Below are 25,395 nucleotides of genomic sequence, written 5' to 3' on the forward strand. Positions count from 1 at the left end.
CCAAGCCCAAAAACGCGAGTAACCGTACCCTGGTCGATCGACAGAGCGTAGACTCCAAACGGAGTAAGTAAAAAAGAACGCACAACACAAACAGGGTCCTGACCCCTGGCCCGATGTTGTGCATCGGAAGCTGGCCGCTCGGCTGATGGGTCAGGCCATTGTAGTCGTTGGTATGAATTGAATTGGATATACATTACACTACTTGACATTTTTAGGGTAGGGTCTGTGATCCTTGGCCCAGGTTTCGGCCGGTCGCGGTGCAGTGCATCCCTCTGCATCACCGAACAGACGAAGCTTGGCTGTCGAGTCAGGCTCGGCTTCACCGTACCTTGCGTGTAGATGCTTTTTACGTGAGGACTACGACAGTACATGGCGAGTGGCTACACACTAATGCATACGCACTAACTCTGGTCATGAATCGTGTCTGTACAGCAAACATAGACAAGGCTGACGCTCGATGGTGAAGTCAAAATTTGTGACCAGATAGACAACCACGACTCCAGATCGACTTTTTCAATGGAGTCGCAACTCTCTAGTTCGTGGCCCCGACTTCCCGGGAGGCTGCGATTGGCCTCGTTGCACGGGAAGAACCCATCGGGTGAATACCGTGCAGGATTAAAGAGGAGTACAATTGTGCCCTAGGGTACGGAGTAGGGTATCCGGTGATGTACAGCTGTACGAAAGAACATACAGTACTTTGTACCGTACGGGTGGGGAGATGTGGATGGTGATGAAAATATGATGAAAAAAAATGGGCCCCACACACACTACATGTCAAAAAGCAATAAAGTAAAAGCATAAATGCGGCAAAGTACTCTGAAAAGAGACTGTTGATGCTCCCACTCCCACTGGCATTTCTGTGCGCGCCAAAATTAGCCCTGCAGTCCTGGTCCCCGTGCTTTCCCTGTGAACAGTCGCTGCGCCGAGATTGATGCATCGACTCTCGAAAAGGGCGTGAATGAAACAGTCGGTTCCGGATGGGGCGGTGGCTGCTATTTCGGTGCGGACCGTGTGGGGGATTGATAAACAGACAATGATACATGCTGTATGTATGGATTCGCGGGACACTTTAAAACCAATTGTAAATACCAATGGACAGGTCTGGACAGCAGGACACATAAGAATAGAATCTGAATTTTTGCACTGTCGGATCTCGGTTGACCTTTACAGCCAGAAAAGTGAGTGGGCGTAGACGCAGGCAAGGGCATTCTTCAAGCGGTGCTCGAGTGATACCTCATCTTTCGCGCGGCCAGCATGTGGAATCGGGCCAGCGGGCGAATCACTGCGGCCAGTTATGCAAAGTCACTCGGATCCACCAATAGGAACGGGACGACCGGACGCGATGATGCAGGTTGGCGAACGAAGGATTCGCAGATCAGGAAACATATGTACGACTAGTACACAGTTGGCGACCCTAAAGTACCGAAAGGTAATAATTTACCGCATGAAAGGCCCGCCCACGACGGTCGGATTGGCCGGGGCTGCGGGCATTGCGAACAGACTCCTACCACAAGGCGTATGGTTGGATGGAGCCCCTTCTGCCAAGGCACTGCGATTGGGAGGGATCGATTGGGGGTCCCTCCGGAAAGACCCTCAGTTTCTTCTGACAGGGACCCGTCGAAGGACCGGTCGTTTCCCAAACGGCAGGCATTCCCATGGTTACGGAGCAAGCTTCGCGGGCGCCATGTTTCCAGATCACATCTCTGGCGGATCAGAACCTTCTTTTTATGTTTAAACCTGGCTGCTGTTTCTTTGCTTGTTCCGATCGGGTTGAAACCCACCGGGTCCAATAAGGCCGAACAGTTGGGCGTTGGTTCTGCAAGAGAAAAAAAAACAATCACTGAAATACGGTGGTATTGGCCCTAATGCCATGGTGTCTGCACCACGTCAGCAGAGGGTCGTTGGTCTCCTGGGCTGGCTCCGACGCAGGACCTTCATACAGTCGGCATGTGTGTAGTGCCGGTGTGTATGTAGGGAGCTGAAGGTGGACTCGCCAACATGACGCAGGTGATGATCAGAGGATCAAGAGCAATGGCAGACAGACTGGCAAGAGCAAAGAAGGCTGCCCGGTCCGCTGGGCTGGGATTGTTAACCAGGAGTCAACACACGCCGAGTAACGTGGAGTCGGCAAAATTTCCATGGCTTGCGACCACAAGGAATGTCCGTGGGTAGCACGGTCCAGCAATCGGTGTGAGACGCACGGGCGGATCGCCTGAGGGCTGCAGAGGTACGGAGTCCTTCATTCTGGCGATGCTGGGCGAAGCAAAAGCAAAGAAACCGGATCCGCCAGGATCTACGAGCCCAGTCCCAAGACCACAGGCCGGGAACCGGGCTTGGATCGTTTAGGGGAGGATGAGCGCGAGTTCCCGGGGAAATTTCGAAATGCCCAATCGAAGGCGGATTATCGAAATACGTCGATGGCGGGAATACCACGAAGGAGCCCTAGCCAGGCGGACTAGCAGGCCCGCTAGTCAAGATCGAGGAAGCTTGAGACTGCCGATCGTGTCTGGTATTTGTATGGTCTTCACACGGGTGATGATGGGTGCCGGTCAAGACCTCGTAGGTCCTACCTGTAGGAAGTAATGGGATGCTGCGTTTCTCTATTCGACGCAGGCCATGTCGTGCCCTCTGGGCCATCGCAAATCCAGACATTCCTGATTTTGGGTCGCTGCGGAGAAAGAGAACCAAGAAGGAGCGAGTTCGTACCCAGGGCAGTACCAAACCATACTGTACCGCGTACCGGCGGTACCGTACAGGGCCCATCGGTATGCCCTTGGTAACCGCGCAAGTCTCGCAAGTATCTGTGGTATCTCAGGTATCCAAGGTACGGATGCCGCCTGCGGCTGTACCGAGCAGTTACTTCGCCCATGCCGCGCCGGCCCATAGCAGCCCCCCGTACTCCCGTTGTCACCAACTCATCCATCCCCCCTCTCGTCTTCCTTCCCACCCCCCCCTTGTGCTGTGTGTTCACCCTCGTCTTGGGCCCCGGTCGCCTTTCTCCTCCCATTTTCCTCCCAAGTCCGCATGCATCAGCCCTGACACCTGTTGCGACCGAACGTTCACCAGCAAGGGTCGACCCCCATCGTCCCTCCCTCACGGGCGCCCCAGAGTTTCCCCAGGAGGAACGACGAGCGATCCCGAATCTCGACCCGCCTGGCCGTCGTCGGGAATCGCTCAGGAGTCACCAGAATATAAGAACATAGCGAGGATTCATCGAATGTACGTCGCGCGACCGCCGATTCTTCGATCTAGATCCAGCCACGCCACTCAAAATCAACAAACTCCGACTTGCATTCCACATTTGCTGATGCTGCTGCTCGTCCATATAGAATAAAGACGGCGACGATTCGATCTCCGCCACCATGGCAGCCAGACATCCCATCATGCCGCCCCATAATGAGACGGAACACTCCGTCAGTCGCCTCACGCGCGAGGGCAAACAAATCACCTATAAATTGAGCGTGATGCAACAACCGGAGCGTGCGAGAGCCTGCGGTGCCGGTGCCAAATGTAAGATCATCAACACTTCTCGGCCCCCTCGGGAGTTTTCAGGGTTTCGTCCAAATCGTCGTCCATGGGACGGTGTTTACTGACTTGGGATCAAAAGCATCGGCCGACCGTCGTCCTGTTGACCCACCACCCGTCGTTGAACTGCGAATCTTCCAATCCGAACCCGGCAATGAAGCCCAGAAAACCGATATCACTTTTGCCTACAATGCCAATTTCTTCCTATATGCGACGTTGGAGACTGCCCGTCCTCTCGCTCACGGCCGAGTGGCTGGTCCGCCGTCGTGCCCTGTACTAACTGGTGTGCCGGTCGCCGGTGTTGCGTACCTCGATCGCCCTTCGCAGGCTGGTTATTTCATTTTCCCGGATTTGTCTGTTCGCCACGAGGGTCGTTACCGTTTGAGCTTCCACCTATACGAAGAGATCAAGGAAGCCAAGGATGCCGACAAGGACTCGAACCTGCCGCTTCCTAACCAAGTCAGTCGATCCAACGCCAACCCCGGCACCCCGCAAGCATTCCTGCATTTCCGCCTCGATGTCAAGTCAGTGCCCTTTACGGTATATAGCGCGAAGAAGTTCCCCGGTCTGGCTACTAGCACCTCCCTGAGCCGTATCATTGCTGAGCAAGGATGCCGCGTCCGCATTCGCCGTGATGTTCGGATGAGGCGTCGTGGTGACAAGCGAGAGGAGGAGTACGATTTCGACGAGGAAAGAGCGGCTGTATATGCACGATCCGATCGATACTCAACACCGGATCGATATGTCACAAACTCGGTGGAGCGGCCACGGTCAAATAGCAACGGCAGCGCAATGGCTTCGCCATACGGATTTGGACCCGAGATTCAACGACGGCCGTCTGCACCCGATTATGGATTCCAATGTCCTCAACCGCCGACCTTCCAGCGGCCGATGCCACCCGCTCCCATGCAGCATGAAACCACTCCCAGCTATCAATCACACCTCTCTTTCGGTTCGACGCCAACGCAATATCCCAATCCTCACATGCCTCCCACTCCGCCGCCGGTCGCGCCTCCAGGAATGTATTCGCCTCACACTACATATGCCAACATTCGTCATCCATCAATTGCGTCGGAGTATGAATCGACACCAGCAGGTTATCCCATGGGACCCCCCATGTCGGAACGAACAGGCGGCTATCCGAAGAATAATATGACATCATATCGCATGGATACACCCAAAGCACCGCCTTATGTGGATATGAACCCTGCGGATCCGTTGAACCCATACTCCATTCCGGCAAACTTATTGCCTCGTTCCGAGACCCCGGCTCCCGTTCCAGCTGCACTGCCGCCTCCGTCTATCAAGACCATGTCAAGTGAGTTCGTGCAGCCTTCGATTGAGCACTGCACGCCTAGTCCAGGCTACGATTCCGTCTCCGGGAAGCGAATGCTGTACCATACTGGACACACGTCCGGCAAACGCACTCACGAAGACTCCTTCGGTCTGGATGAGCGCTCGATGCAGAATGGCATGCGGCCTGACAATGAGACTTATACGTCAAGCGCCTATCGCGACTTCTCTGCCGAGAGTCGTGCTGCCTTGATGGCCGAGTATGGCATTGAGATGGCATACAAACGTGCCAACGGTAGGATGGTGCTGAAGGCGCCGCCTGCGACTCAATAAATGACATGGCCTCTTCAATTCTTTCTTTACGGATTGGCCTATGACCTCCATTTTTGGGGAGTCTGGTCTGATCAATTGAGCTGGTGTGGGAGGACCTCTCATCTTTCACCCCAGATCCTTGCACTTTTTGTACATGAATTCATTTCCCTCTTTTTTGACCTTCCCTTGCCTCGTGCCTAGATACCTTGATGCATTGTGTCGTTACGTCCGCTTCCAGGAAGCCTTTTGTTTCTGTCTCTCAACTAATTGCGTGGGAACTCCGGCTGGTTTATGGGTTTTTTGGATTTTGTTCACTTATTCCCCTGATCTGATGATCCGTCTTCTGCGCATTCATTCCTGGACCTCTGCATCTTACTGCTCCTCTCCCTCGGACTCTCATTTGCCACGACAAGAGAGAGAAACCTGAGGCCTTTTCGTCTCTCCATCTCCTCTCCACAGGCCCTGCCACGTATACGTTGGTAGAATTCCATCCCTACCCTATATACCCAAAGGGCTGTGGTAGAAGGACCAGCATGGATTAGCAGGGATTCTCTCTCCTCGCCTGGCACCACTCTCTTTTTACCCTGAACCTGTTTTCATTTTCTCTTCCGGCGGTTGAAAAGGATTGGCAGTGTTGGTTTTCTCGACTCATTTTGTGATTGTGCAATTGTGCCCCTGCAATCCTTGCCCTGGGTGGTGGGATTGGTATATTATGATAGTGCATAGGAGAGACGTTTCGATGCTGGATTTCCCTTGTTCTCTACGGGGCTGCTATCTCCTGTTTTCCGATAGCCTGTTGCTTAATCTGTTCTTTACCGGCGTTTTGTGGCATCTCCTTGATACCTAGCATTTGTCCAAATCGATAACTTGAAGTCTCTTCGTCCTGTCCGCGTAAATTTAGCCCCTTTCCTGAAATTTTCCATAGCTACTACTACTAGTACCAAAGGCAATAAATTGAAGATATTGCAACCAATTGATTGAATAACGGCTGTATCTCATTCCTCCTCCGGGGGCACATGTTCGCCTGAGACACGAGGAATCCTAGTTCCAGATTGATCGATCTGCCCCGCAAGGACGAAACGGGGCGTGAAATCCCTTCAATGCCTACATTCTGCCTCCTCCGGGGAGCCAGGACAATAGTATGTCAATAGTGGATGCAATCTTGCAGAACATTCGAAATGGGATGTTCTGAATAATTGTTTCTATACAAAACATGAAGCGTAGGTCGTGCAGTAGGTTAAGTGCGGTACCCGCAACCACAACAAACTTCCCCCCTGGGCAAGTGCGGAGTATGTAAACAAATCCGACTTCTCCCCATCGCCTCAAATACCAGTCTTTTTCCCCCAACCCGCTTCACCACAGATACTGCGGCCGCACTCTGATTCGATTGCTTTATCGGCTCCCATGGTGTTTGTTATCTCCCGCTTAATCTGACTCTGTACCTTTCCGCTTCAAGGGCGCGGGAAGTAGGCAGGGAGAATGAAGGACACTCCGGGCGCAAAGGTGAGCTCCCTTGCTCACGTCGCATCCAGGGGACGATCCTGGATCGCAGGGAAAGCGATAAAAGAGGAAAATGCGTCTAACTCTGCGTCGAACCTCGAACAGGACGCAACCAACGATCCCGTCCAAATGGAGGTCGACTCGAACCCCGCCGATCAGCGCACCTCGCGCAAGCACCTGCGCAGCAGCTCCGATGACATCGACTACGACTGGAGCTCGGACGAATCGGGCCGTTTCGACGATGCAGACGAACCAGAGATGGAGGATTTGAAGTCGCCATCGGCCAAGTCCAAACGCCGCCGTTCCAACGATTGGCCTTTGCCCGAGGAAGCCGCAGACTACGGACATGATACACGCCGCAACGGGCGCAATGGAAACGGTAGTCTCGGATCAAGCATCGGAGCCCATTTCAAGGCATCGCCACGAGCTTCACCTCGCACCTCAGCCGCTTCTTTGCGCGGTCGACACAGCGCTGCAGCCTCTAACAGTCCGCGCAACCGGCTTGGTCGGCGATCGCGTTTCGTAGAGGCTACGATGAGTGATAGCGTCAGCGAGAAACCACCCAGTATTTTCATGCATGAGAGCAAGCGAAATAGCTCGAACAACCGTTCCTCGGGAATCTTCCGCTTTGGCAAGGCCATTGCATCGGCATTCAATCCTTTTGGCGGCTGGAACAAGAGCTCGCCCGAGCACGAACAAAACAACAAGGCCCAGCCTCCATCCGATGCTCTCACCCAGGCGGAGCTAGCATATGCGGAACTGAAGAAGGCTGGCTACAAGGGCACCAACAAGGGTTCCTATCTGCAAAGCCAGAATGTCGACCAGACCAATGCGGACCAAACGTTCAACGCCATCTTGGAAAAGATGGGATATGGTGGCCCGATTGAGAGCTCAGTCAGCCCATCGATCGGCACGAACGAGAATACAGCTCCTACTCCCTCTCGTTCGACATCCAAGGCTTCCAAACGCTCGTCTTTCCAGGACATTCGGAAGGCTACATCTCTGGGACTTCCGTTTATCAAGTCTCAAGAAACGACCACCACTGTCCCATCGGCATGTGCAGAGCGCTCATCTGAAGAATCATTCGACAACCACGGTCTTCGCAAGCAAAAGTCACGCAGGGAGATCTCCCGCCAGGCCAAGCTTCTCAAGAAAGTCAGCAATCTCGAAGACAAACTTGATCGTGCCCGCCGCGAGCTTCGTCAATTGAGTGGAAACGAGGAACGACTGCCCGCGCCGACACCTGAACGCAAGTCTATGAGTGTCGACATGGACCCTGGAAGCTATCCTCGGAAATTCGTCCCCGGCGCACTCCCAACCTTGCCATCTGAACGACTCTTGGATCAACAAGCGACGATTTCCGAATCCCCCGAGCCCGAGTTGGGGCCATTGACAGCTCTACCGTCCGTGGAGGGCCGAGCAAGCCTATCGATCGAGGACCAGGGACCTCTCTCAAGCCCGTCTGCGGCCAAGTCCCCGAAAAGACGGTCGAGAGATTCGCGGCCATCTTCCATGGGTAAGGAAAGCTTTTCCCGCAAAAGGAAGTCGTCCCCAGTTCCTGAACCAGTCGCTAGTCGGATCCTTCCTCAGTCCAGCCCGACGCACCGCACTGATCTCGACGACGCCCTCTCATCCGAATACAAACACCTGATCGACTCCGGCCTCCTCAGCCCACCCCGACAAGCGAAGTGGCCGAAATTCGACATGGGCGACAGCCCCGGCTCGGTCGAGCGCAAGCGACACCTGGACCACCCAGTCACACAAGAAGCAAGTCTCAACAACAAACGGTCCCCATCTATTCAGCCCCGAAAATCTCCTGCCGGCTTAAACCGCTCACCAACCACCAAGGCCGTAGGATCCCCACCTCCTCTCCGCAACCAACCGGGTCGTTCAAATCTTCGCTCTGTATCACCCAGCGCCAACACCGGCACGAGTGCCTTCCTCAGCTCAGACAATGCTGGCCTCGACAACTGGCTCTCGCCTTCGCCCCCGCCAGCTAAGAGTGAAGTCCACCGTTCATTTTATCTCCAGCCGCATCTACACCTCGACCCGGATCGAACTCCACACTCTTCGCCAAGCAAGGGCAGTCCCCGGAAGAGACGATGGCAGGACTCTGATATCCCACCTGTTCCGCCACTACCCAAGGAACTTCTACCAAATGCAGCCAAAGTGACTCAGTTGCCTGCAAAGAAGCAGAGTCCAGGCAAGAACCTTGCGACGGCGTTGTCACCTCCATCTCCATCTGTTCAGAATCAACAGCTTGCAAATTTGGAGTACCCTTGGCCGGATGATATCTTTTGAGTGTTGCTGTGATTTTTGCTGTGTATTGCGTGGTGTATGAACTGGTTTGACTCGAGTGGACTGGCAATGATATTTTGCATTGCGCGGTGTCTGGACTGGCTTGGATTGACCGGAATGGTGATGGTCTTTGAGCGTTTCTTGTTATTCCTATTGACTTTTTGTCATTTCCGACGGATTGTCACGATGTTACGATCAATACCCTGGAGTTTTGGGTGTTTTGTGGGGTATTTGAATAGATTTTGTTCGTTCTCAGGTGTGATGAGGTTTGTAGTGATGCTTTGAATAGTAGCAGAAACGGCGCAGGTAGTCGACTACTAGTAGTTATTCATCGACCCCAGAATCAATCAAAGCAAAAGGAGTTCTTCAGATTGCTCCTCATATCTCAAGCTATAGTGGTACACTGGTGCATGTCTGTCACATTCCCCGACGCAGTATCGCAAGTGCCGCTCTCAACTGGCTTGACATCCTTGAACAGGACCTTCATATGGGAGGGGATTTTGATTCTTCCTCGGCTAGTCCTATTCGGGCCCACGTTTGACTTCTTATACTCCTTGACAAATGTGCGTAAAGATTTTCCATCGGCTCTCTGCCTGTCCGGGTCCGCTCCATGCTGAATGGGGAACCGAGCGAAGGGTGTATTTCCTTTGTTGACCGCGGTAGATAACTAGTGGACTGTCACCCGAATTGTTCACAGGACCTATTGGATGGCCCATTCTGAGCAAATACCCGGCAAATGCCATGTTACCATTTCGGCCTGTCCTTGCAACAACGTGTAATACTGTGTTCCCATCTAGATCCGTGTGATGAATACAGGCTCCTTGACAGAGGAGATACTTCGCCTTTTCATAGCAATTGTATCTCACTGCCGAGAAAACGGGGCTTTCCAGCCGTGAGTTGCGACTAAGCACGTTGGCGCCTTTCTTGACCAGTTCTTGAATGATACTAGTATGCTGGCTGTGCTTGCGGGTATATCTCGCGAGGAAATGCAATGCCGTGTTTCCATCTGCGTCCGCTGCATTGGGATCGGCGCCTCTCTCAAGCAATTCTCGAGAAATAAGATGGCTGGAGGCAAGTGCGCATTTTACGGCGGAGTGTAACGTCGTGCAGTCATCTGCATCAACTGCATTGACATTTGCCCCACGAACTAATAACAGACGTACCATAACGCAACGGCCTCGTAGGACGAGGTAGCTCAAGGGAGTGCGGGTATAGACACTCCCACCATTTATGTTTGCACCGAACTCCAGCAAATCACTAAAAATCTCATCGTAGCCGTGCTTTGCAGCAGTAACTAATGGAGGGTCAGCATTTTTCGGGGGCGCATTAGGGTCAAGTCCAAGATCAAGGAGCATTTTCACTAGTTTGGATTTTAATTTTTTGTCAATTGGACATTTCCTCTCCAGAATCGATCTGGAAGGATTTCAATTAATCTCGTAGGATTGAATAATCCGGGATACCAGAATCTTGGACGCTGGCACCATTCTCAATTAAAGTCATGGCCATTTCTATGCAACCATACTCCGCAGCAAGCCGGAGTGGTGTTGCTATGTTTGCGGAACGATCAAGCTCTGGGACACTCCGGCTCAAATGGAATCCCGATTCGGGGGAGTGCCCATGATTAAGACTGATCTCGGGTCTTCAAAGCAAGCAGTTTGGGTCGGCACCACACTTGATTAAGAGCTTGACCAATTCGTGATCCTCATTTAATACGGCAACGTGTAGCGGGGCTTTCTGGCCTCTTTGTCATCCATGAGAATGTTTGGATCTGCACCATTCTTCAACAACAGCTCGCTCAGTGCGAAATATCGTTGAGCTACTGCCGTGTAGCGGGGCCCGTATTTCTCTGAAGCAATTGGGAAAATGTCATGTCTCATCGTCCAGAGTTTGATAGACTGTTATGATATTCTCATGCATGAAAAGTTTGTTTGGATCTGCACCATTTTCTAGCAGAAGTCCGCATAGCTGATAATCTTGCAGGATCACTGTAGTGTATAAAGGAAGTAGGTGAGTCATGATCGTTTGTGTTTCAGACACATAACCTTTTGTTGTGGAACGATTCTTATTGATCACGAAGTGGGTGTTTGGATCCGCGCCATTTTCAAGAAAAAGCTGAACGATGTCGCTATTCTGAGCCTTGATTGCCAAACTCAAAAATCTTGATTATTTTTCAGGAGGTCTTCGGGTCCATGATGGATTGAAAGTTGAGCAGTTGCATGTCGATCATTATGGATGGCCCAAATCAATGAGGCACTGTCAAGATTCTTGGCATCAAAAGAATACAGTGCATGATTGAAGACTGAATGAAATTGCGAATTTAGTCTAGCCAGCCTGCTTATTCCAGGAAGACCGATCATTGATTTTATCATGAGCCAAATCTCCATTGGAAGGCTTGCGAAAGGCATCTTGAGATATGGATTGGGTTTCGTCGCAGAATGAGATCCGGAGCTGGAATTTCGAGAATTCTTTTCAGGAATGACATATTCCAGAATTGAGGAATGTGTTAAAGAAGGTTCGATAAGACTGTTGCTTTTTCTTGCTTTGTCGTGATGTTTACCACATCCATCAAGTCAAATGGTATTCACGACGTCAGCGGATCTTGTGTGGCAACGTATCTCATGTTTAAACAGTTAAGATATCTGACACGTGCCTCCCTTCCAAGTTCGTCTCTCTCAGCGAAAAGTGGCATTTCATATCATGCGTGGGTGGTCGAAGGCCTCGATCCGCGCAGCCGCATATCTCCCCTGACAAATCGTCGATAAGTCGGTCATTATTGAAGGCATTTTACTGTAGGGGCAACCGTCACCTTCACTTTCACGAATAAATCTTCCTAACCTACCTTCTTTGTGTTAATCATAACGTAAAGTGAGCGTGTACTTCGTATATCGAGACGCGTTTCTTCGTACCGAGCGGCGAAGAACGTGTCATGTCTGTGTAATACCAACCAGATTCGGCACGATTTTCTTCCTCTTGGCAGCCCTCGACCTGATCGTCGGGTTCGGGCTTTGGTTCTAAGGAATTCGAGGCCTCCGATTGTGTGGAAAAAGGCCTTGTGATAGGGCGATGCATATCACTCCTGAGTTCCCCCTTATCCGGTGACGTCGTTCACCAGTTATCTTGGCTAGTGCTGGTTGATGCCTGTCAAGAGATCGACGTCGTTTGTCATGAAAATCGAGCGGGATCGCCCCGCCAGTAATTAAGGTGCACACGCGTTCGTAGGCTTAATGATACCCACAGCCTTGTCTTTGCTCTCGGCTGTGGTGCGTGGAGGTGGTCTGAGAAGACTTGCATTCTGCATTGTGGTGTCCATGGTCGCAGTATTCTTCACTGCCACCAGAATTCAAAAATAGATTTCGCTGAACCGAAATAGAACGGTGCGATATCCAGGCCCCGGGGCTGTTGGAGGTCACAGGGCCGCATTTGCTGGTCTCCTGAGTTGAGTCGCAGGGCTGCAAATCGTCCGAGGGCGACGGGAGGAAGGAGGGTCCACTCTCCACCCCCCAGTCATCAACAACAATACAATCAATACTGTAAGTAGTGCCAAGTGGACTTCATTGCTTATCACTGAGACGACCTTATGATGAGTCCCACCGAAGGTCGCCAAGAGCTCTCCAGTTGATTTGCTGTAGCCTGCTGCAGTGTGATCCCTCGCAACTTTCCATTTGGGCCCAACTGTGCCCTCAGGGATGTAAACATAGTACGGAGATGTCGGCTGATGCGCCTACTCATATGCCAAGGTCCATTAGTATTATTATAATTGTGGAATCAGTGATGAACTAGGACTACTTGAATCTTTAAATTTGGATGCACCAATTTCATTCGCAGTGCATTTGTAACTAACGTGAAAGAGGATGAAGTAATAGATATACTGCTTGTCCACCCCAAGGCCCCCAAGCTTTTGCCAATTGAGACATGTGCGGGTCATCTGGACCCCTTTGCTTGATATGGGTCTAACTATGGATTCAGGGATTTATCAGGGCTCTGCATGTGCAAGTTGTCAGTGGAGAATCAGGGAGAATGCATCCCCTGGCGGCCTACAAGTACAGGCTTTCGTCTGCCATAACCGTCGTCTTGCAGAATCGCCACTCGTTATTTCCAAAATGCTGCCCTTATCATTATCGACTACTCTTTTAGCCGTTTCTTCACTCGCGCTCGCAGACTTACCCCCACATTATACACTCCAAATTCAACCCACAGCCCCCGATGCCTCCATGGAAGTCCCAGCAGACTTCTTCAGCTTCGGCTTCGAAACGGCTTTCTTTAACCATTTCGAGAATGATTTCTCAGAAAATCTGGTCCACTCAATTAACTCCCGAATGAGCAAGCCGCTCGTCCTCCGAATTGGGGGTACATCAGGCGATCTCGTTCAATTCCGGGAGTCTCAATCAGAAGCGGCAGTGTGTCAAGGTGCCAAGGGCTGTCCATTCTCGAGTGAAAACACATTCGTACTCGGACCGAGCTATTTCAATGCATTCAAAAGATTTGAGGGGACACACATGACCTTTCAAGCGCCTATCAACCCGAAAAAGGAATCGGAAGATTGGATCAGAGAGTCGATGGATTATGTTCGACATGCCGCAGAGACACTCGGCCATGACAGGATTACTGGTATTGCCCTTGGAAATGAGCCGGATTATTATGCATACGGACTCGAGAAGTACATCTCCCGCGCTCTGCTTCTTGAGAAGAAGATCATCGACGACCTAGGCCTCAAAAATGAGAGCCGTCGAATTTTCGAACTGGGCGATATACCAAACTCAGTCATCAAGCGTGATGTGGGAACCTGGGGAATGTGAGTCTTCAAACAGCCTTTAAGTCGCCTCAATCCGAGCGATGCCTCTGACAAATTCAGAACCAACCTTCTCAGAGACAATCTCAACAAGAACGGACTCGGCAAATACGCAGCCCAGCATTATTACCAGATTGAGCATCCAGGAGAAGGAACCGACGATAATATTCAAGGTCAGTCCCCCCAGTCACCTTCGCTGAGATGTAAAACTGACCCCATTGTTTTTGCAGCACTCCTTATGAACCACACAGCAATCTCGAGACGATTCCCGGGCATCGAAGAAAACATCAAATACATCCACAACAGCGACGACAAAATCGACTTCGTAATCTCCGAGACCGGCTCAGTCATCGGCGAAGAGCCAGTGCGCTTCGCTGCGGGCTTTGGCGCCGCTCTCTGGGCAGTCGACTTCCACCTCAAGGCCATGTCGCACGGCGTCAAGCGTGTATCCAATACCTTCCGACCTGTGGCGACGCACTCATTCTGGATTCCTGATAACTCGGCTTCGAAGACAACAAGTGATGCGGCTGTGCATGCGATCTTCATTTCTGCGCCTTACGTCGCTGACTTTGTGGGCGAGGGTGGCTCGCTTGGTCGAGTGATCGAGATCGAGGTGCCTGGCCAACCGGATCTTTTCAGTGCGTACGCGATGTATGATCTGCAGACTGGGCGGATCCAGCGTATTGCGTTGGTCAATTTGAAGGAGTGGTATCCCAAGATGGGTACTCCTAGAGGACAAGTCGAGATCACACTGGACACTGGCGATATGACTTTGACTCAGTCGGGGACTGTGAAGAGGATGCAGGCGGAAAATGGTTCACGGGGTATGGGACTTGATCTCGGTGGTCTCGATGATAATGTTACCTGGGCTGGAGAGCAGTGGACTCATAATATTGACCTGGGTAGAGGGCATTTCCCCCATGGTCGTCAGCAGGATACTCTTCAGTTCTTTGGCGGCAAGGCTGTCGTGAGTATTCCAGACAGTGAGGCTGTCATGGTGTCCTTCGACTAAAGTCATTGGAGTTTGTTTGGAAATTCTGGAAAATCGGTCTGTATTTTATCGTGTCTATAACTCTCTCTTCTGATCCTATCAATAGCCACTTTGATTTGAAGGCAAAAAGCATTCTGAATTGGTTGCCAGAGCCTAGGAGAGATCCAAGGTTCCATGCAGCTGGATATCGAGAACACTCTTGCCCACGTAAATGGAATACTTGCCAGCCTGAAGTCCCCAGGCCTGCTTCTCCACATCCCAGTGACTCAGGTCGCGGCGCGTCAGGTCAAACGAATAATGTTCCTCTTTCCCAGACTCAATCATCTTCTTCTCAAATCCACGGAGCACCTTCGGAGGACCTCCGGGAATACCAACATAGAGCTGAGCAACCTCTGCAGCGGAAATTTTGCCAGTGTTCTGAACGGTGAAATTCACTCTAGCAACGACATCCCAGAGTGCCTCATATCCACCTTCCGCGATTGTCATGTTCACACCACTAGGGAGGTACCCCAGATCGGTGCTAGAGCTGACGCCAGATTCAAGGTCGGAGTAAGAGAAGTTCGAGTATGTCAATCCATAACCGAACTCGAAGCGCGGCTGAATGTCGTTCTGGATAAAGGCCTTGTAGTCGATGTAAACGCCTTCAGAGAAATTCGACTGGGGGTAAAATTCATCCATTGTACCAGACGCGACAACGGGCTCAAGGAGCCCCTTGTAATCAGACGCCTTGCGGGCAACAGTATACGGCAGTCGACCAGAAGGCGACTGCTTGCCATACATGACCTCCACCAGCGCCCGTCCACTATCCTGGCCCGGGACATGAGCATACAGAACGGCCGTTATGTTGGGGTTCTCAATCCACTCGTCGACAAGGCGCAGACCCGCATTGTGGATGACCACCATTGTGTTCGGGCACTTGGCGGCAACATTCTTGACGAGCTGGTCGGACGATGGGTCTGCCAGATAAGGTCGGTCCCAGCCCTCGGATGATGCTTCGTTGATGAAGACGAGACAGGCGTCGCTGGCAGGGTTCACGAAGGGGTTCAATGAGGCCAGGTCCCAAGCCAGGAAGGTGTCGTCATCGTAGGCCTGGCGCTGAAAGGCATGGAGAGGAGCATCTATGTAGGCTGGTGTGCTGGCGCCAGAGCCGCCTCCAGCATAGAGAGTGCCGTTGAAGGCGACACCTGGGCCACGGTTGGTAGGGTCTGTACTTGACAGGAACATAGCCTGCTCCGTAACATTACTCACTGAGCTACCATTGGGGTAGGTCAGGGCAGTTTGAAGACCCAGAGCCCAGCCTCCAAGCGAGCTGTCATCCATAGTATTCAGAGTAGGAGGAACAGCGTCGTATCCAAAGAGCGACAGGAACTTGGGTTTCTGAAGGGGCAGTGCGCCGTTGGTGTTCTTGACCAAAACATGACCCTCGACTGCTGACTGCAAGATAACCTTCTTTGACTTGGGATCACGGGCATCAACTTGCTTGTGAGGTGCCAGCAGGCTCTTTGGGATGCCATGGCCAGGGTTCGGGATTTCAGCAAGTTTGTACCACGACGCAAGAATACGCGTTGCCATATCATCAAGTCGGAATTGTGGCACTGAGCCGTTGCGAGTAGCGATGACCAAGGTATTGTTCTCCCAGAATTGAGAGTCTGGCATAGCAATGTCCAGACCCGCATTGGCACTGGCAATACCGGTCTGCTGTCCAGTCCAATCCGAGACCACGAAGCCCTGGAAACCGAGCTCTCCCTTGAGTAGTCCGTTCATGACTTTGCTATTCTGGCAACCATAGCTGTTGTTGATGCGATTGTAGCTGCACATCACCGATCCAGCGCCTGCCTTGACAGTGTCTTGGAAACCCCAGAGATACAGCTCATGCATGGTCTTATCATCGACGTTCGATGAGACAGACTGGTTATGAGAGTCTTTCAACAACTGGGGAGTGTTGCGACTAGTCTCTTGTTCGTTGGCAATGAGATGCTTGACGCACGCAATGACATTCTCTTGCAGGCCACGGACAGACTCGGCGGCAAGGGCTCCTGAGAGGTAAGGGTCGCTTCCAAATCCCTCCCAGTTGCGACCCCCCGAAGCAAGTCTGCCTGCCGGCCCTACAACGGGTCCCAGTGCCACATTTGCACCTTTCCTCTTGAACTCTGCGCCCATGTGTTCTGCGCGTGAATGGGCAAGCTCTTTGTTCCAAGATGCACCAACGTGGATGCCGGCAGGGTATGAGTTGACCATGTCAGCAGCGCGAACGCCATTGCCAGCATCTTGAAAGCATATCCCGGGGAATCCCAATCGGGGAACACTACCAGAAACGCCTGAGCAGCCAGTGGTTGTCGATTCGTGTCCGTATGTGACGTTGTTCTTCTCTTCGTCGGTCATTTGGGAGACGAGGTGTCGGGCTTTCGCATAGGCATCGGCCCAATCGCCAAGGCCCTTTGCAACAGCTATCGTAGAAGTAACGTTAGTCTTGACGAGGCATGAGTCTCTGGGTAGGCAGGCAAGGGCTCACGTGTATTTGATACTGGCTCTGAGCGGCCATAAGACCAGTAATTCTCGAGATCAGAAGGGCTGGGATTCCCATCCTGTGCCGAAGCCTGGGACACCAACTGCAGCGCAGTGGCAATCCCAACAGCGTAAAACTTCATCTTGCAAATATTCCTGCAAAAGAGATATGGATTCGATAGCGAGCAAGTTAAGGGACATGAAGGCTTCAAATACCTCCTCTCTCGGAGCCAAAGACCTGTGCCCGGGAAAAGAATCTAGAGAAATGACGCTCCGCTCGACATTCTTTCCTCGCACATCCCCGGAGTGGACCCTATCGTCTCTTAGCCTGGGGTCAACGCCATGGTTCTGGGGAACTTGAACTCGGCCAAGAAGAGGCATCTTGACCAGGTCGGACCGACGGCACTGCCGTCACTGCAGCAGAAGTAGTACCCCATGGCTTGGCTCGTCCATTCAGGCTTGCGACAAGAGACAGCCAGCTCCATATAATGCCCTGAACGTAGACCATGAGTCGGCCCGATGCGACATCAGGAGCAAAAAGGGCATCCTCCATTGCGCATCAGTGGGGGGAAACATGTCCGGGGTTTAGCCGGAGGGTGGTTGACGCGGGTGTCGCCGCGCGAAGAAACTCTGTTAGACAAGTCATGCACGCTCGCTGGATGAGATCCCAACCATTTCAGGTCGGGGGCTGTTCATTGGCGCGTCTCCTCGCCAAGGAATGGATTGGGCAGGCCCTCCCGAGGAGGTCCCAAGATGCTTGGGCCGGCGTACCCCCATGCTGCACTCCAGGTTTTCTCCCACACTTGGGACTCGGTGGGACTGCACATGGCTTCCCCACAACCCCAGATCAAATGCCCGGAATCTGTCCGCACACCGTTTCGCTCACCGAAGAGATACTACTGTATCCTCATAGTCCTGTACTATACCTAGGTAAAGGCTGGGGTACTACAGCGGGAATGAAGAACCGAGAACCTTATCCATCAAACAGTCGCCACAGTTGAAGCCCCAGCCGCAGTGGCATGGCCTGCTTTGATAGGATATTGAAATGTGCGACTTGATCACCCATCGAATCCATCAAAGGCAGAAATATTTGACAGAGGACATGAGAATTACAGTGCAACCCCAATATCGGCGACAGGCCCCACATCACTGACTTCAGGGTCATAGATGGGGTGTGAAGTGATCGGGTTTGGACGGTGCCTGGCAGGATTCTCCACATGCCGGAATTATACTTTATAGAATTTGATCATATATCCGTGGTTTCCCCGAGGGGTCAGAGCGAGACATTTCACAGTGTATCGCTTCGTCTGTGACATCCTAGAGTCCAAGCGTCGCTTCTCTTGGGTCTTGGCTTGACATAATCCCTTCAGGAACTCGAGCAAGAACACATATCATGATACTCATCATAAAAAGTACTTGTCTCACCCAGAAGGTTGCTAAACCTCCCACAGAAGCCCTTGCTTTTAAGCTACATCACTTGGCCCTGCTTCTTGTTCTCTGAGAGGAGTCGGCCAGCCAGGTTCGCTTAGGTGTGATAAAAACATAAGCGAGAATACTCAGTGTTTTCTAATGATCTCACTAATGCAGTCAGTATACTGTAGGTATGTACATTCATGTACAAATTCCCACGAGAATCTACAGAATAGCAGTTGCATTGGCATGCGAACCAACACCACCTATAAACTTGTCAGCAACTAAAGACACCATACGAAGCAGCAAACCACATACCAGGCATATTCGCAGGCGCACTCGTCATAAAGAAAGTCCACTTCCCAATCTCCCGACACTTAGCAGCCAACTTCTCCAAATCCCACATCTCCCCAATCGGGCAGCCCCAAAGCGACAGCATACTCTGGTGCAAACTAACATGGTCCGCCCCAAAGCCTGGCGGAGGCCACACTTCGAAGGTAGGCGAGTCACCAACCGCTGCGGCAAAATAGCAGTCGTGCAGCCAGTCACGAACGGGTTTTTCGCGGGAAAGGCCTGCGAATTCAAGGTCCTGGCGCGTGGCGGCTGCGTGTCGCTCGTTGGGTGTGAGCTTGTAGTACTCCTGCACGAACCCGGAGCGGACGAGGAGAATATCACCGGGGCGAATGTCGCCTCCCTGAGACTTGGGTCGGATGTCGAGGCCTTGAGCCGTGCCGCAGGCTTGTAGGTCGGCAAAGGAGATGGCGTGGGCTGTGTATGGGTTGTATGGCTTATTGTTGGCGAGGGCGAAGTGGTAGTAATCTAGCAACACGCCTCGGCCGGCAATGCCGTGGTCTGCCCAGTGGTGAATGCTGCAGCGAAGATTGGCATTTTCGCCCACAAAGTCGGTGCTCTTGGCCTATACCGTTTCATTAGTTGGGGCAATGCCAGGATGAGGATCATAAAACATACTCCGTTGTAGAAAGACTTGGTGGGGACGTGGCAGAACTGGGTGAGAAAGTCAGCAGGTCAGATATATTGATAAGCCTTTGTCTTTGAGTTTGGTGGCCGTACGTGGCGGAAACCATCCCACTGCGTGCTGCTCTGCGTGTTCATGGTGTAGGTATCATCGTATCCCATGTCTGGGATGATGGGCTTGATATTATGCTGGAAGACTTCACGGCCAAATGCAGGTGTGGCGGGCACATTCAAAGGGAGGCTGTTTCAGGAGCGTCAGCAAACCCCTTGGCCAGAGTATACATTCGACATAACTAAAGATACTCACTCCAGTCGGACCATGTCCCCAGTATTGATCTCGCCAGCCGAGGCCTTGACTCGCTGGGGCGTCAGGAGGTTCAACCGTCCAAGCTGTTCCCAATTTCCTTAGCACAAGCGCAATAGAGACACCACACAAGCCCACTACCCCATGGTGTGCCAACCTGATCATCCTTGCCCCAGACCCAAGCCGCACCCTCGGGGGCATCTGGCAAAGTGGGAAGCTCATTATGCGAGGGGAAGTGAGTAGAATTAGGATCCCAGGGCAATTGCTGTGGAGCTTGAGTCTTAGTCATATCGGATTCCTTCGTCTCCAGATGTTTTGAGATGGCAGAGAGTCGAGCGGAGGAGTTTCGTGACATGTTCGCTTAATATATACGCTTTACTTGTCCTCACCGGCGAGCAATTCAGCCAAATACGGAGACGTCGGGTAGGCTAACGTAGCCGGTTCGTCGTTTTTATGGATCGAGTGGGTTGAAGGTGGAGTGCGGGGATCGCGACGGGCCTCGCTGAAGAGAGTTTCTGCCGAGGATATTGCACTGCTGCAGGAATTGAGACGAGGGGATTACCCGAGGTTTCGCGGGTATCTTTCTCCATGCATCGACGGCTGAAGAGAAGCCAAGTGCCGGGTAAACCATATACGATGACGAAGTGTAATCTGATCTGTATCAAAATCCATGATCTGAAGACTCTTTGATAGTGAGACTGTCCCCGGATAAGTATGGTGGCTTGCATTTATTGAGTGCCCGGAAGCAACGGAGGAGACCTTATCCACATCTGCTCCCCAACGATGCCACGGGAGCTGGCTTGCTTAACAATACAAAACAGGGAAAGACCTTGCTTCGAAGATTCGAGTGACCAGATTACAAATGCCTGTCAACTTCGGCAGTTGCTACAGGAAACTAACCTAAGCGGGTCAGGTGCAGAGTTAGGTTACCAACAGCTTCGTGTGGCAGACAAGGATTCACATCCTGCCAAATGCTAGAACCGAGCTGAAAAAAGCTTGACGGACAGTGCCAAAAGCTGCTAATACAAAGACAAATAACAAAGACAGATACGAGACACAACTACTGTTTGTGAATTGTTTGAGACCTGAAAAGGTCTTCTTTTTCCGTTTGATTGATCGGAGTCATCTCCGCACGTCATGGTTATGGTACATTCACATGCCTGAGCGTCGAAAACAAAGACAATGTGCGTATCGTAAACCCCCGTGTGTCAATTTGGAACACGACCACACGGGGGGTGAAAATTCCACCCAAAAACTTGGCAGGAATAACGCTGAGAGGGGGTATGCGTGACAAAAAAAAAGGCAACAAAACAGAACACCCAGGCAGAAAAAGACAATAAAAAACACCACCTTAGTTGCAAGTCGCGTAAGAAGAATCATATTGCCATCCCAGAATGCCCAATCCATGTTTCGTTCCCATTGCGCCGAAGACAAAAGACAAACTAAAGCATTCGTATCATTCATAGCTTTGGACGCCCCTGGAGATATAGAAAAACAGAAAAAAGTGTAACGTAAACGTATCGGTCGTGACGTGGGACGTGCGGATAACAATGGCTCCATTCGCTTAGACTTGGGAAGGAATGCCAGTGGACTGCGAAGAGGCACGTCCACCACGCATGCCACCGCGACCACGTCCACCATAACCCCGACCGTAACCACGGCCACGGCCATAGCCACGTCCACGGCCGCGGCCGCGACCACGGTAGCCATCAACGCTACCTTGACCGAAAGTCTCAATGTTGCGCTGTTCCTCTTGGCCACGCCACTCGCGACCGCCCACGCGGGCAGCAGCGTTCTCCTCACGATCACGAGCCTCGCTCGAAATGTTGTCGAAGAAAGAAGCAGTGCGGTTGTAGGTATTGTGCGCGGAATCATCAACTTCCTCATGCGTATGGAGTTCGTGAGACTCGGCCTCGGCAGCGGGGGAGCCAGTAGCGATGGCTTCCTTCACAAGATCCTGCTTGTTGAACTTGGCATTTGCAGTCTCGAAGTCATAATCCGATTTGGGGATTTCAATCTTCTTATGTTGGTTGCGGGCACCTCCGCGTCCACCACGGGGGTGGTGATGGGCACCGCGAGGGGCATGAGTTCCATCGTATGGACGCATATCATTCACCTGCCGAGTAATGGCATCAACGGAAGGGTCAGCTTGACCTGGCTTCTGTTGGGCACCAGGCTGAGGAAGTTTAGCCATGGCGGCGGCAACGGCATTGGCAGCGGCAGCGGTCGCGTCAGTGTGCGCCCCCCCCTGGGTTGCGGCAGCAGGAGCGGTAGGAATAGAGGCAACGGGCCGAGGAGCAGCGATGGGAATGGCCGGCATGGCCCGGCCGTTTCTCTGAGCAGGGTGCACAGGCGCGGCCTGGGGAACAGATCCTTGAATTGCTTCGGTCACGGAAGGCTTTGACTCGACTGGCGGAGTAGGAGCGTTCCGGGCCGCAGGTGTCGCATTGTCTCCCGAAGGAAGTTCCGAGGTAGCGCTAGGACCAGTGGGAGCCGCGGGAGGTCCAGGTCGCTGCTGCTGAGGCGGTGGCTGGTGACCTGGGGGTCCAATGGGCACATGGGGTGGGAATTGGCCGGGACCTTGTGGGAAACCATGGCCGGGGGGAGGATACCATCCCTGGGGCGGTCCATACGGCGGCATGTTGGGATTGGGGAATCCAGCGGGGCCAGCGGAACCACCAGGGCCAGGGAATGGAGCAGGGGGGAAACCACGTCCATAGGGAGGATAAAAACCTTGTTGGAATTGAGGTTGCGGGGGATAGCCGGGAGGAATTTGCTGAGCGAGCTGGGGTTGTTGAGGAGCAAGACCGGGGGTACCTGCAGCAGCACTAGCTCCAGCCTCGGGAGCTGGACCGGGACCAGGCTGAGGCATGTTCTGCTTTGTTGCAAGTTAGCAATGTGATTCAACCGAGACATTCAATTGAGGCAGAGATAAGAAGGGGAGGTCGGTGATCAATCAGAAGGAAGGCAACGGAAATATCCACACGGTTTTTGCGCTATTCAGAACAGGTCTGTTTTCACATCCGAAATGGTTCATCATTTGATCAGGCGTCCGACCGTGGCGAAAGCAGAGAAGCATTTCGCCAAGGGAAGGAAGAGGAACGCTTATGAGATTGCAAGTGAGGTCAGTGAAACTTACCGAGCCAACGACGGGGTCTTCCGAGACTGGGGGGCCATTCTCTTCTGCCATGCTGATATCCTTGACGTCGCTACCGCGGAAAACGATGTATTCAAAAATGTTGGCCGACGGCGGGACCTCTTCTTCCGGGTTGCCTCGGCGGCGCTCGGTACCAAACGACTTCACATTTTCAAGGGAGATCGTGGACTCTTCGGCATTGATGTCATGCAAGGTGCCGACATAGCTAGCGACAGTTAGCGACGAGGTATCATAAGGGGGGGCGGGGGGTAGACGTGAAGGGACACTTACCGGATGTCGCTCTTTGAGATCAGGTTGAAACGCTGACTGCCAGGTGTTAACTCCAGCTCAGCCGCACAAACCCTTTCAGACCATCACACTGTCACACTGACCCTATCAAATGGTTCATATCCATGTTCGCACGAAGCGCGGAACCGCGCAAGAGAAGAACTGAAAAGGAACAAAGGGGGGAAAAGCGTGGAGAAAGGGGAGGAGTAGGGTGAGAAGGAAAAAGGAAGAGGGAAGAAGCAAAATCAGTTGGTTTTGGTGGGTGCGGGCTACGGCGGACTGCAGAAGCTCGGTTAGCAGTTTTTGGTTGTGCGGACGGCCGCCGGTGGATCGGTGAGATATCCAACTCGAGGGGCACATTTGGGGGGTAACCGAGACCAGGCCCTGGGACAATTGGCGACCATGACGACCTCCTCAAATCGTGACCATTTTTTCCAGACCTCGTGAGCTTGACCTCCCCGCTCGATACATATTTTGGCTCTTCCGCTGATGGATTGCGCCCGACTATAGTGCTGCGCTGGATGAGCAGCAGCGGAAAGACGCCAAATCACAGAACACCAATGGCAACCCCATCAGACTACAGAGCAAGATCTTGGCCGTTCGTGCAGATCCATCACGTCCTGGGTCCATCTATGTCGCCCAGAGCAGTGGTATAGTGAGGAGGATCGTCCTGGAGGTATGTGACGCAGCTCCGGAGGGGTTGACTGCGAAAGTCGTCGCCCAACCCAACCACAATGTCCCCACAAAGTCTCGCAGATGATGCTTACAATTTCTTATAGACAGGAGAGACCACCGCTATATTCAAAGGCCCTGCGGCTCCATTGACAAGTCTTTGTCTCAGCCCTGATGGGAAGCTGTTGTTTGCCGGCTGCTGGGACAAGACCGTGTGGAGCTGGAATGTAGCCTCGGCAGAACCCCGGCAGAGATATGAGGGCCATAGCGATTTTGTGAAATCAGTGGTTAGCGCCAGACTTCAAGGGCAAGATCTGCTGATCACCGGTGGCGCGGATGCTCAAGTCTTAGTTTTCAATCTTTCGACTGGCCAGCGAACCGAGACCTTTAAGGGCCATGCCCGAGGTATCCAGGACCTCAATGTTGACCCCGAGGTCGAAGACGCCCAGGCTATCGTGTTTAGTGCGGGCAGTGACCGAGAAATCCGCCAATTCAAGATCTTCGGTGGTGGAGACGACGGAGAACCCCTTCTCCCGCATGACACTAGTGTATACAAGCTCTTTTTCGATCAGGACGGTGATCTTTGGACTGCTTCTGCAGATAAGACGGCCAAGTGTCTTGTGCGTGCGGACGGGTGGAAGCCCAATCTCAGTCTGGAGCACCCCGATTTTGTGCGAGACGTTTTGGTTTACGAGGCGGGCGGCTGGGTTGTGACGGCCTGTCGCGATGAGGAAGTTCGAGTGTGGAACAGATCTGTAAGTGTCTCTTGTTATCCCTTCTCTCTATTTTTCAAGATCAATTGCGCGAATGGATACTGATCGCTTTAGACTGGGGAACTGCACCACACCTTCTCAGGCCATTTCGAAGAAGTTACTGGGCTTGTTCTGGTTGGATCGACCGTCGTTAGCGTGGCCATCGATGGAACAGTCCGCCAATGGTCTTTGCGACCAAGCGACCTGCAAAAGGCTGTGGAATTGGCCCAGAAAAGCCCGGCTGAAGAGCCCGAACCCAAGGCGGAGACAATGCTCACAGAGGAAGAAGAGCGTGAGCTGGCCGAGTTGATGGGCGATGATAAGACGATTGATTGATACCCACACCACAAGTGTACATATACGATTGTGTATCGTGATGCAAAGATACTCATGGTTTATTAATTCCCCTCGTCTCCTTTGCTGTTGCTCAACTATAGATCCTAAAAACAGTGCTGGACCTGGGCGGTCCACGTGACCACCCTGATGCATCGATGACGCACAGGGCCGATCACCCATGCCCCGAGGCCAAGTCGCGCTCCCCCACCTTCCGGTCCTTCGCCCCCCCCTTCTGTGCGACATCGTCCTGAATTCTCCCCTGTGTATTGGCCCAGACCCTGGTTTAGTTTGACTGACCGTGGGGTAGTA

The 25,395-nt window shown here is 52.5% G+C and overlaps 8 protein-coding genes across 8 annotated transcripts; 4 read left to right on the top strand and 4 right to left on the bottom strand.

Annotated features, from left to right (window-relative positions):
* Positions 1-3,362: 3,362 nt before the first annotated feature.
* On the top strand, positions 3,363-5,151 carry veA (sexual development activator VeA; the record flags this gene model as incomplete). Its single annotated transcript, XM_056624171.1, has 2 exons — positions 3,363-3,510; positions 3,608-5,151. The coding sequence occupies 2 exons, from the start codon at positions 3,363-3,365 to the stop codon at positions 5,149-5,151; spliced, it is 1,692 nt and encodes a 563-aa protein (XP_056469159.1).
* A 1,608-nt stretch (positions 5,152-6,759) lies between these two features.
* N7532_011681 (putative nuclear RNA binding protein) lies at positions 6,760-8,931 on the top strand (the record flags this gene model as incomplete). The annotated part of the gene is made up of 1 exon (XM_056624172.1): positions 6,760-8,931. One exon carries the CDS (start codon positions 6,760-6,762, stop codon positions 8,929-8,931), a length of 2,172 nt encoding a protein of 723 aa, XP_056469160.1.
* Positions 8,932-9,313: 382 nt separating this feature from the next.
* N7532_011682 (ankyrin repeat domain-containing protein) lies at positions 9,314-10,283 on the bottom strand (the record flags this gene model as incomplete). The annotated part of the gene is made up of 2 exons (XM_056624173.1): positions 9,314-9,595; positions 9,795-10,283. 2 exons carry the CDS (start codon positions 10,281-10,283, stop codon positions 9,314-9,316), a joined length of 771 nt encoding a protein of 256 aa, XP_056469161.1.
* A 2,745-nt stretch (positions 10,284-13,028) lies between these two features.
* On the top strand, positions 13,029-14,729 carry N7532_011683 (glycosyl hydrolase family 79 C-terminal domain-containing protein; the record flags this gene model as incomplete). Its single annotated transcript, XM_056624174.1, has 3 exons — positions 13,029-13,720; positions 13,781-13,890; positions 13,948-14,729. 3 exons carry the CDS (start codon positions 13,029-13,031, stop codon positions 14,727-14,729), a joined length of 1,584 nt encoding a protein of 527 aa, XP_056469162.1.
* A 132-nt stretch (positions 14,730-14,861) lies between these two features.
* N7532_011684 (beta-glucosidase) lies at positions 14,862-17,356 on the bottom strand (the record flags this gene model as incomplete). Its single annotated transcript, XM_056624175.1, has 2 exons — positions 14,862-17,155; positions 17,221-17,356. 2 exons carry the CDS (start codon positions 17,354-17,356, stop codon positions 14,862-14,864), a joined length of 2,430 nt encoding a protein of 809 aa, XP_056469163.1.
* Positions 17,357-18,848: 1,492 nt separating this feature from the next.
* Positions 18,849-20,257, bottom strand: N7532_011685 (uncharacterized protein; the record flags this gene model as incomplete). The annotated part of the gene is made up of 6 exons (XM_056624176.1): positions 18,849-18,889; positions 18,942-19,539; positions 19,593-19,628; positions 19,695-19,839; positions 19,906-19,988; positions 20,060-20,257. 6 exons carry the CDS (start codon positions 20,255-20,257, stop codon positions 18,849-18,851), a joined length of 1,101 nt encoding a protein of 366 aa, XP_056469164.1.
* Positions 20,258-21,466: 1,209 nt separating this feature from the next.
* Positions 21,467-23,453, bottom strand: N7532_011686 (uncharacterized protein; the record flags this gene model as incomplete). Its single annotated transcript, XM_056624177.1, has 4 exons — positions 21,467-22,780; positions 22,889-23,264; positions 23,330-23,365; positions 23,431-23,453. The coding sequence occupies 4 exons, from the start codon at positions 23,451-23,453 to the stop codon at positions 21,467-21,469; spliced, it is 1,749 nt and encodes a 582-aa protein (XP_056469165.1).
* Positions 23,454-23,728: 275 nt separating this feature from the next.
* N7532_011687 (WD40 repeat domain-containing protein) lies at positions 23,729-25,086 on the top strand (the record flags this gene model as incomplete). The annotated part of the gene is made up of 4 exons (XM_056624178.1): positions 23,729-23,769; positions 23,837-24,002; positions 24,106-24,753; positions 24,826-25,086. The coding sequence occupies 4 exons, from the start codon at positions 23,729-23,731 to the stop codon at positions 25,084-25,086; spliced, it is 1,116 nt and encodes a 371-aa protein (XP_056469166.1).
* Between the last annotated feature and the right edge of the window lie 309 nt (positions 25,087-25,395).

The sequence above is a fragment of the Penicillium argentinense genome (genome assembly GCF_028826775.1).
Source record: "Penicillium argentinense strain IBT 30761 chromosome Unknown utg000011l_segment0_segment0, whole genome shotgun sequence".
NCBI classification, from domain to species: domain Eukaryota; kingdom Fungi; phylum Ascomycota; class Eurotiomycetes; order Eurotiales; family Aspergillaceae; genus Penicillium; species Penicillium argentinense.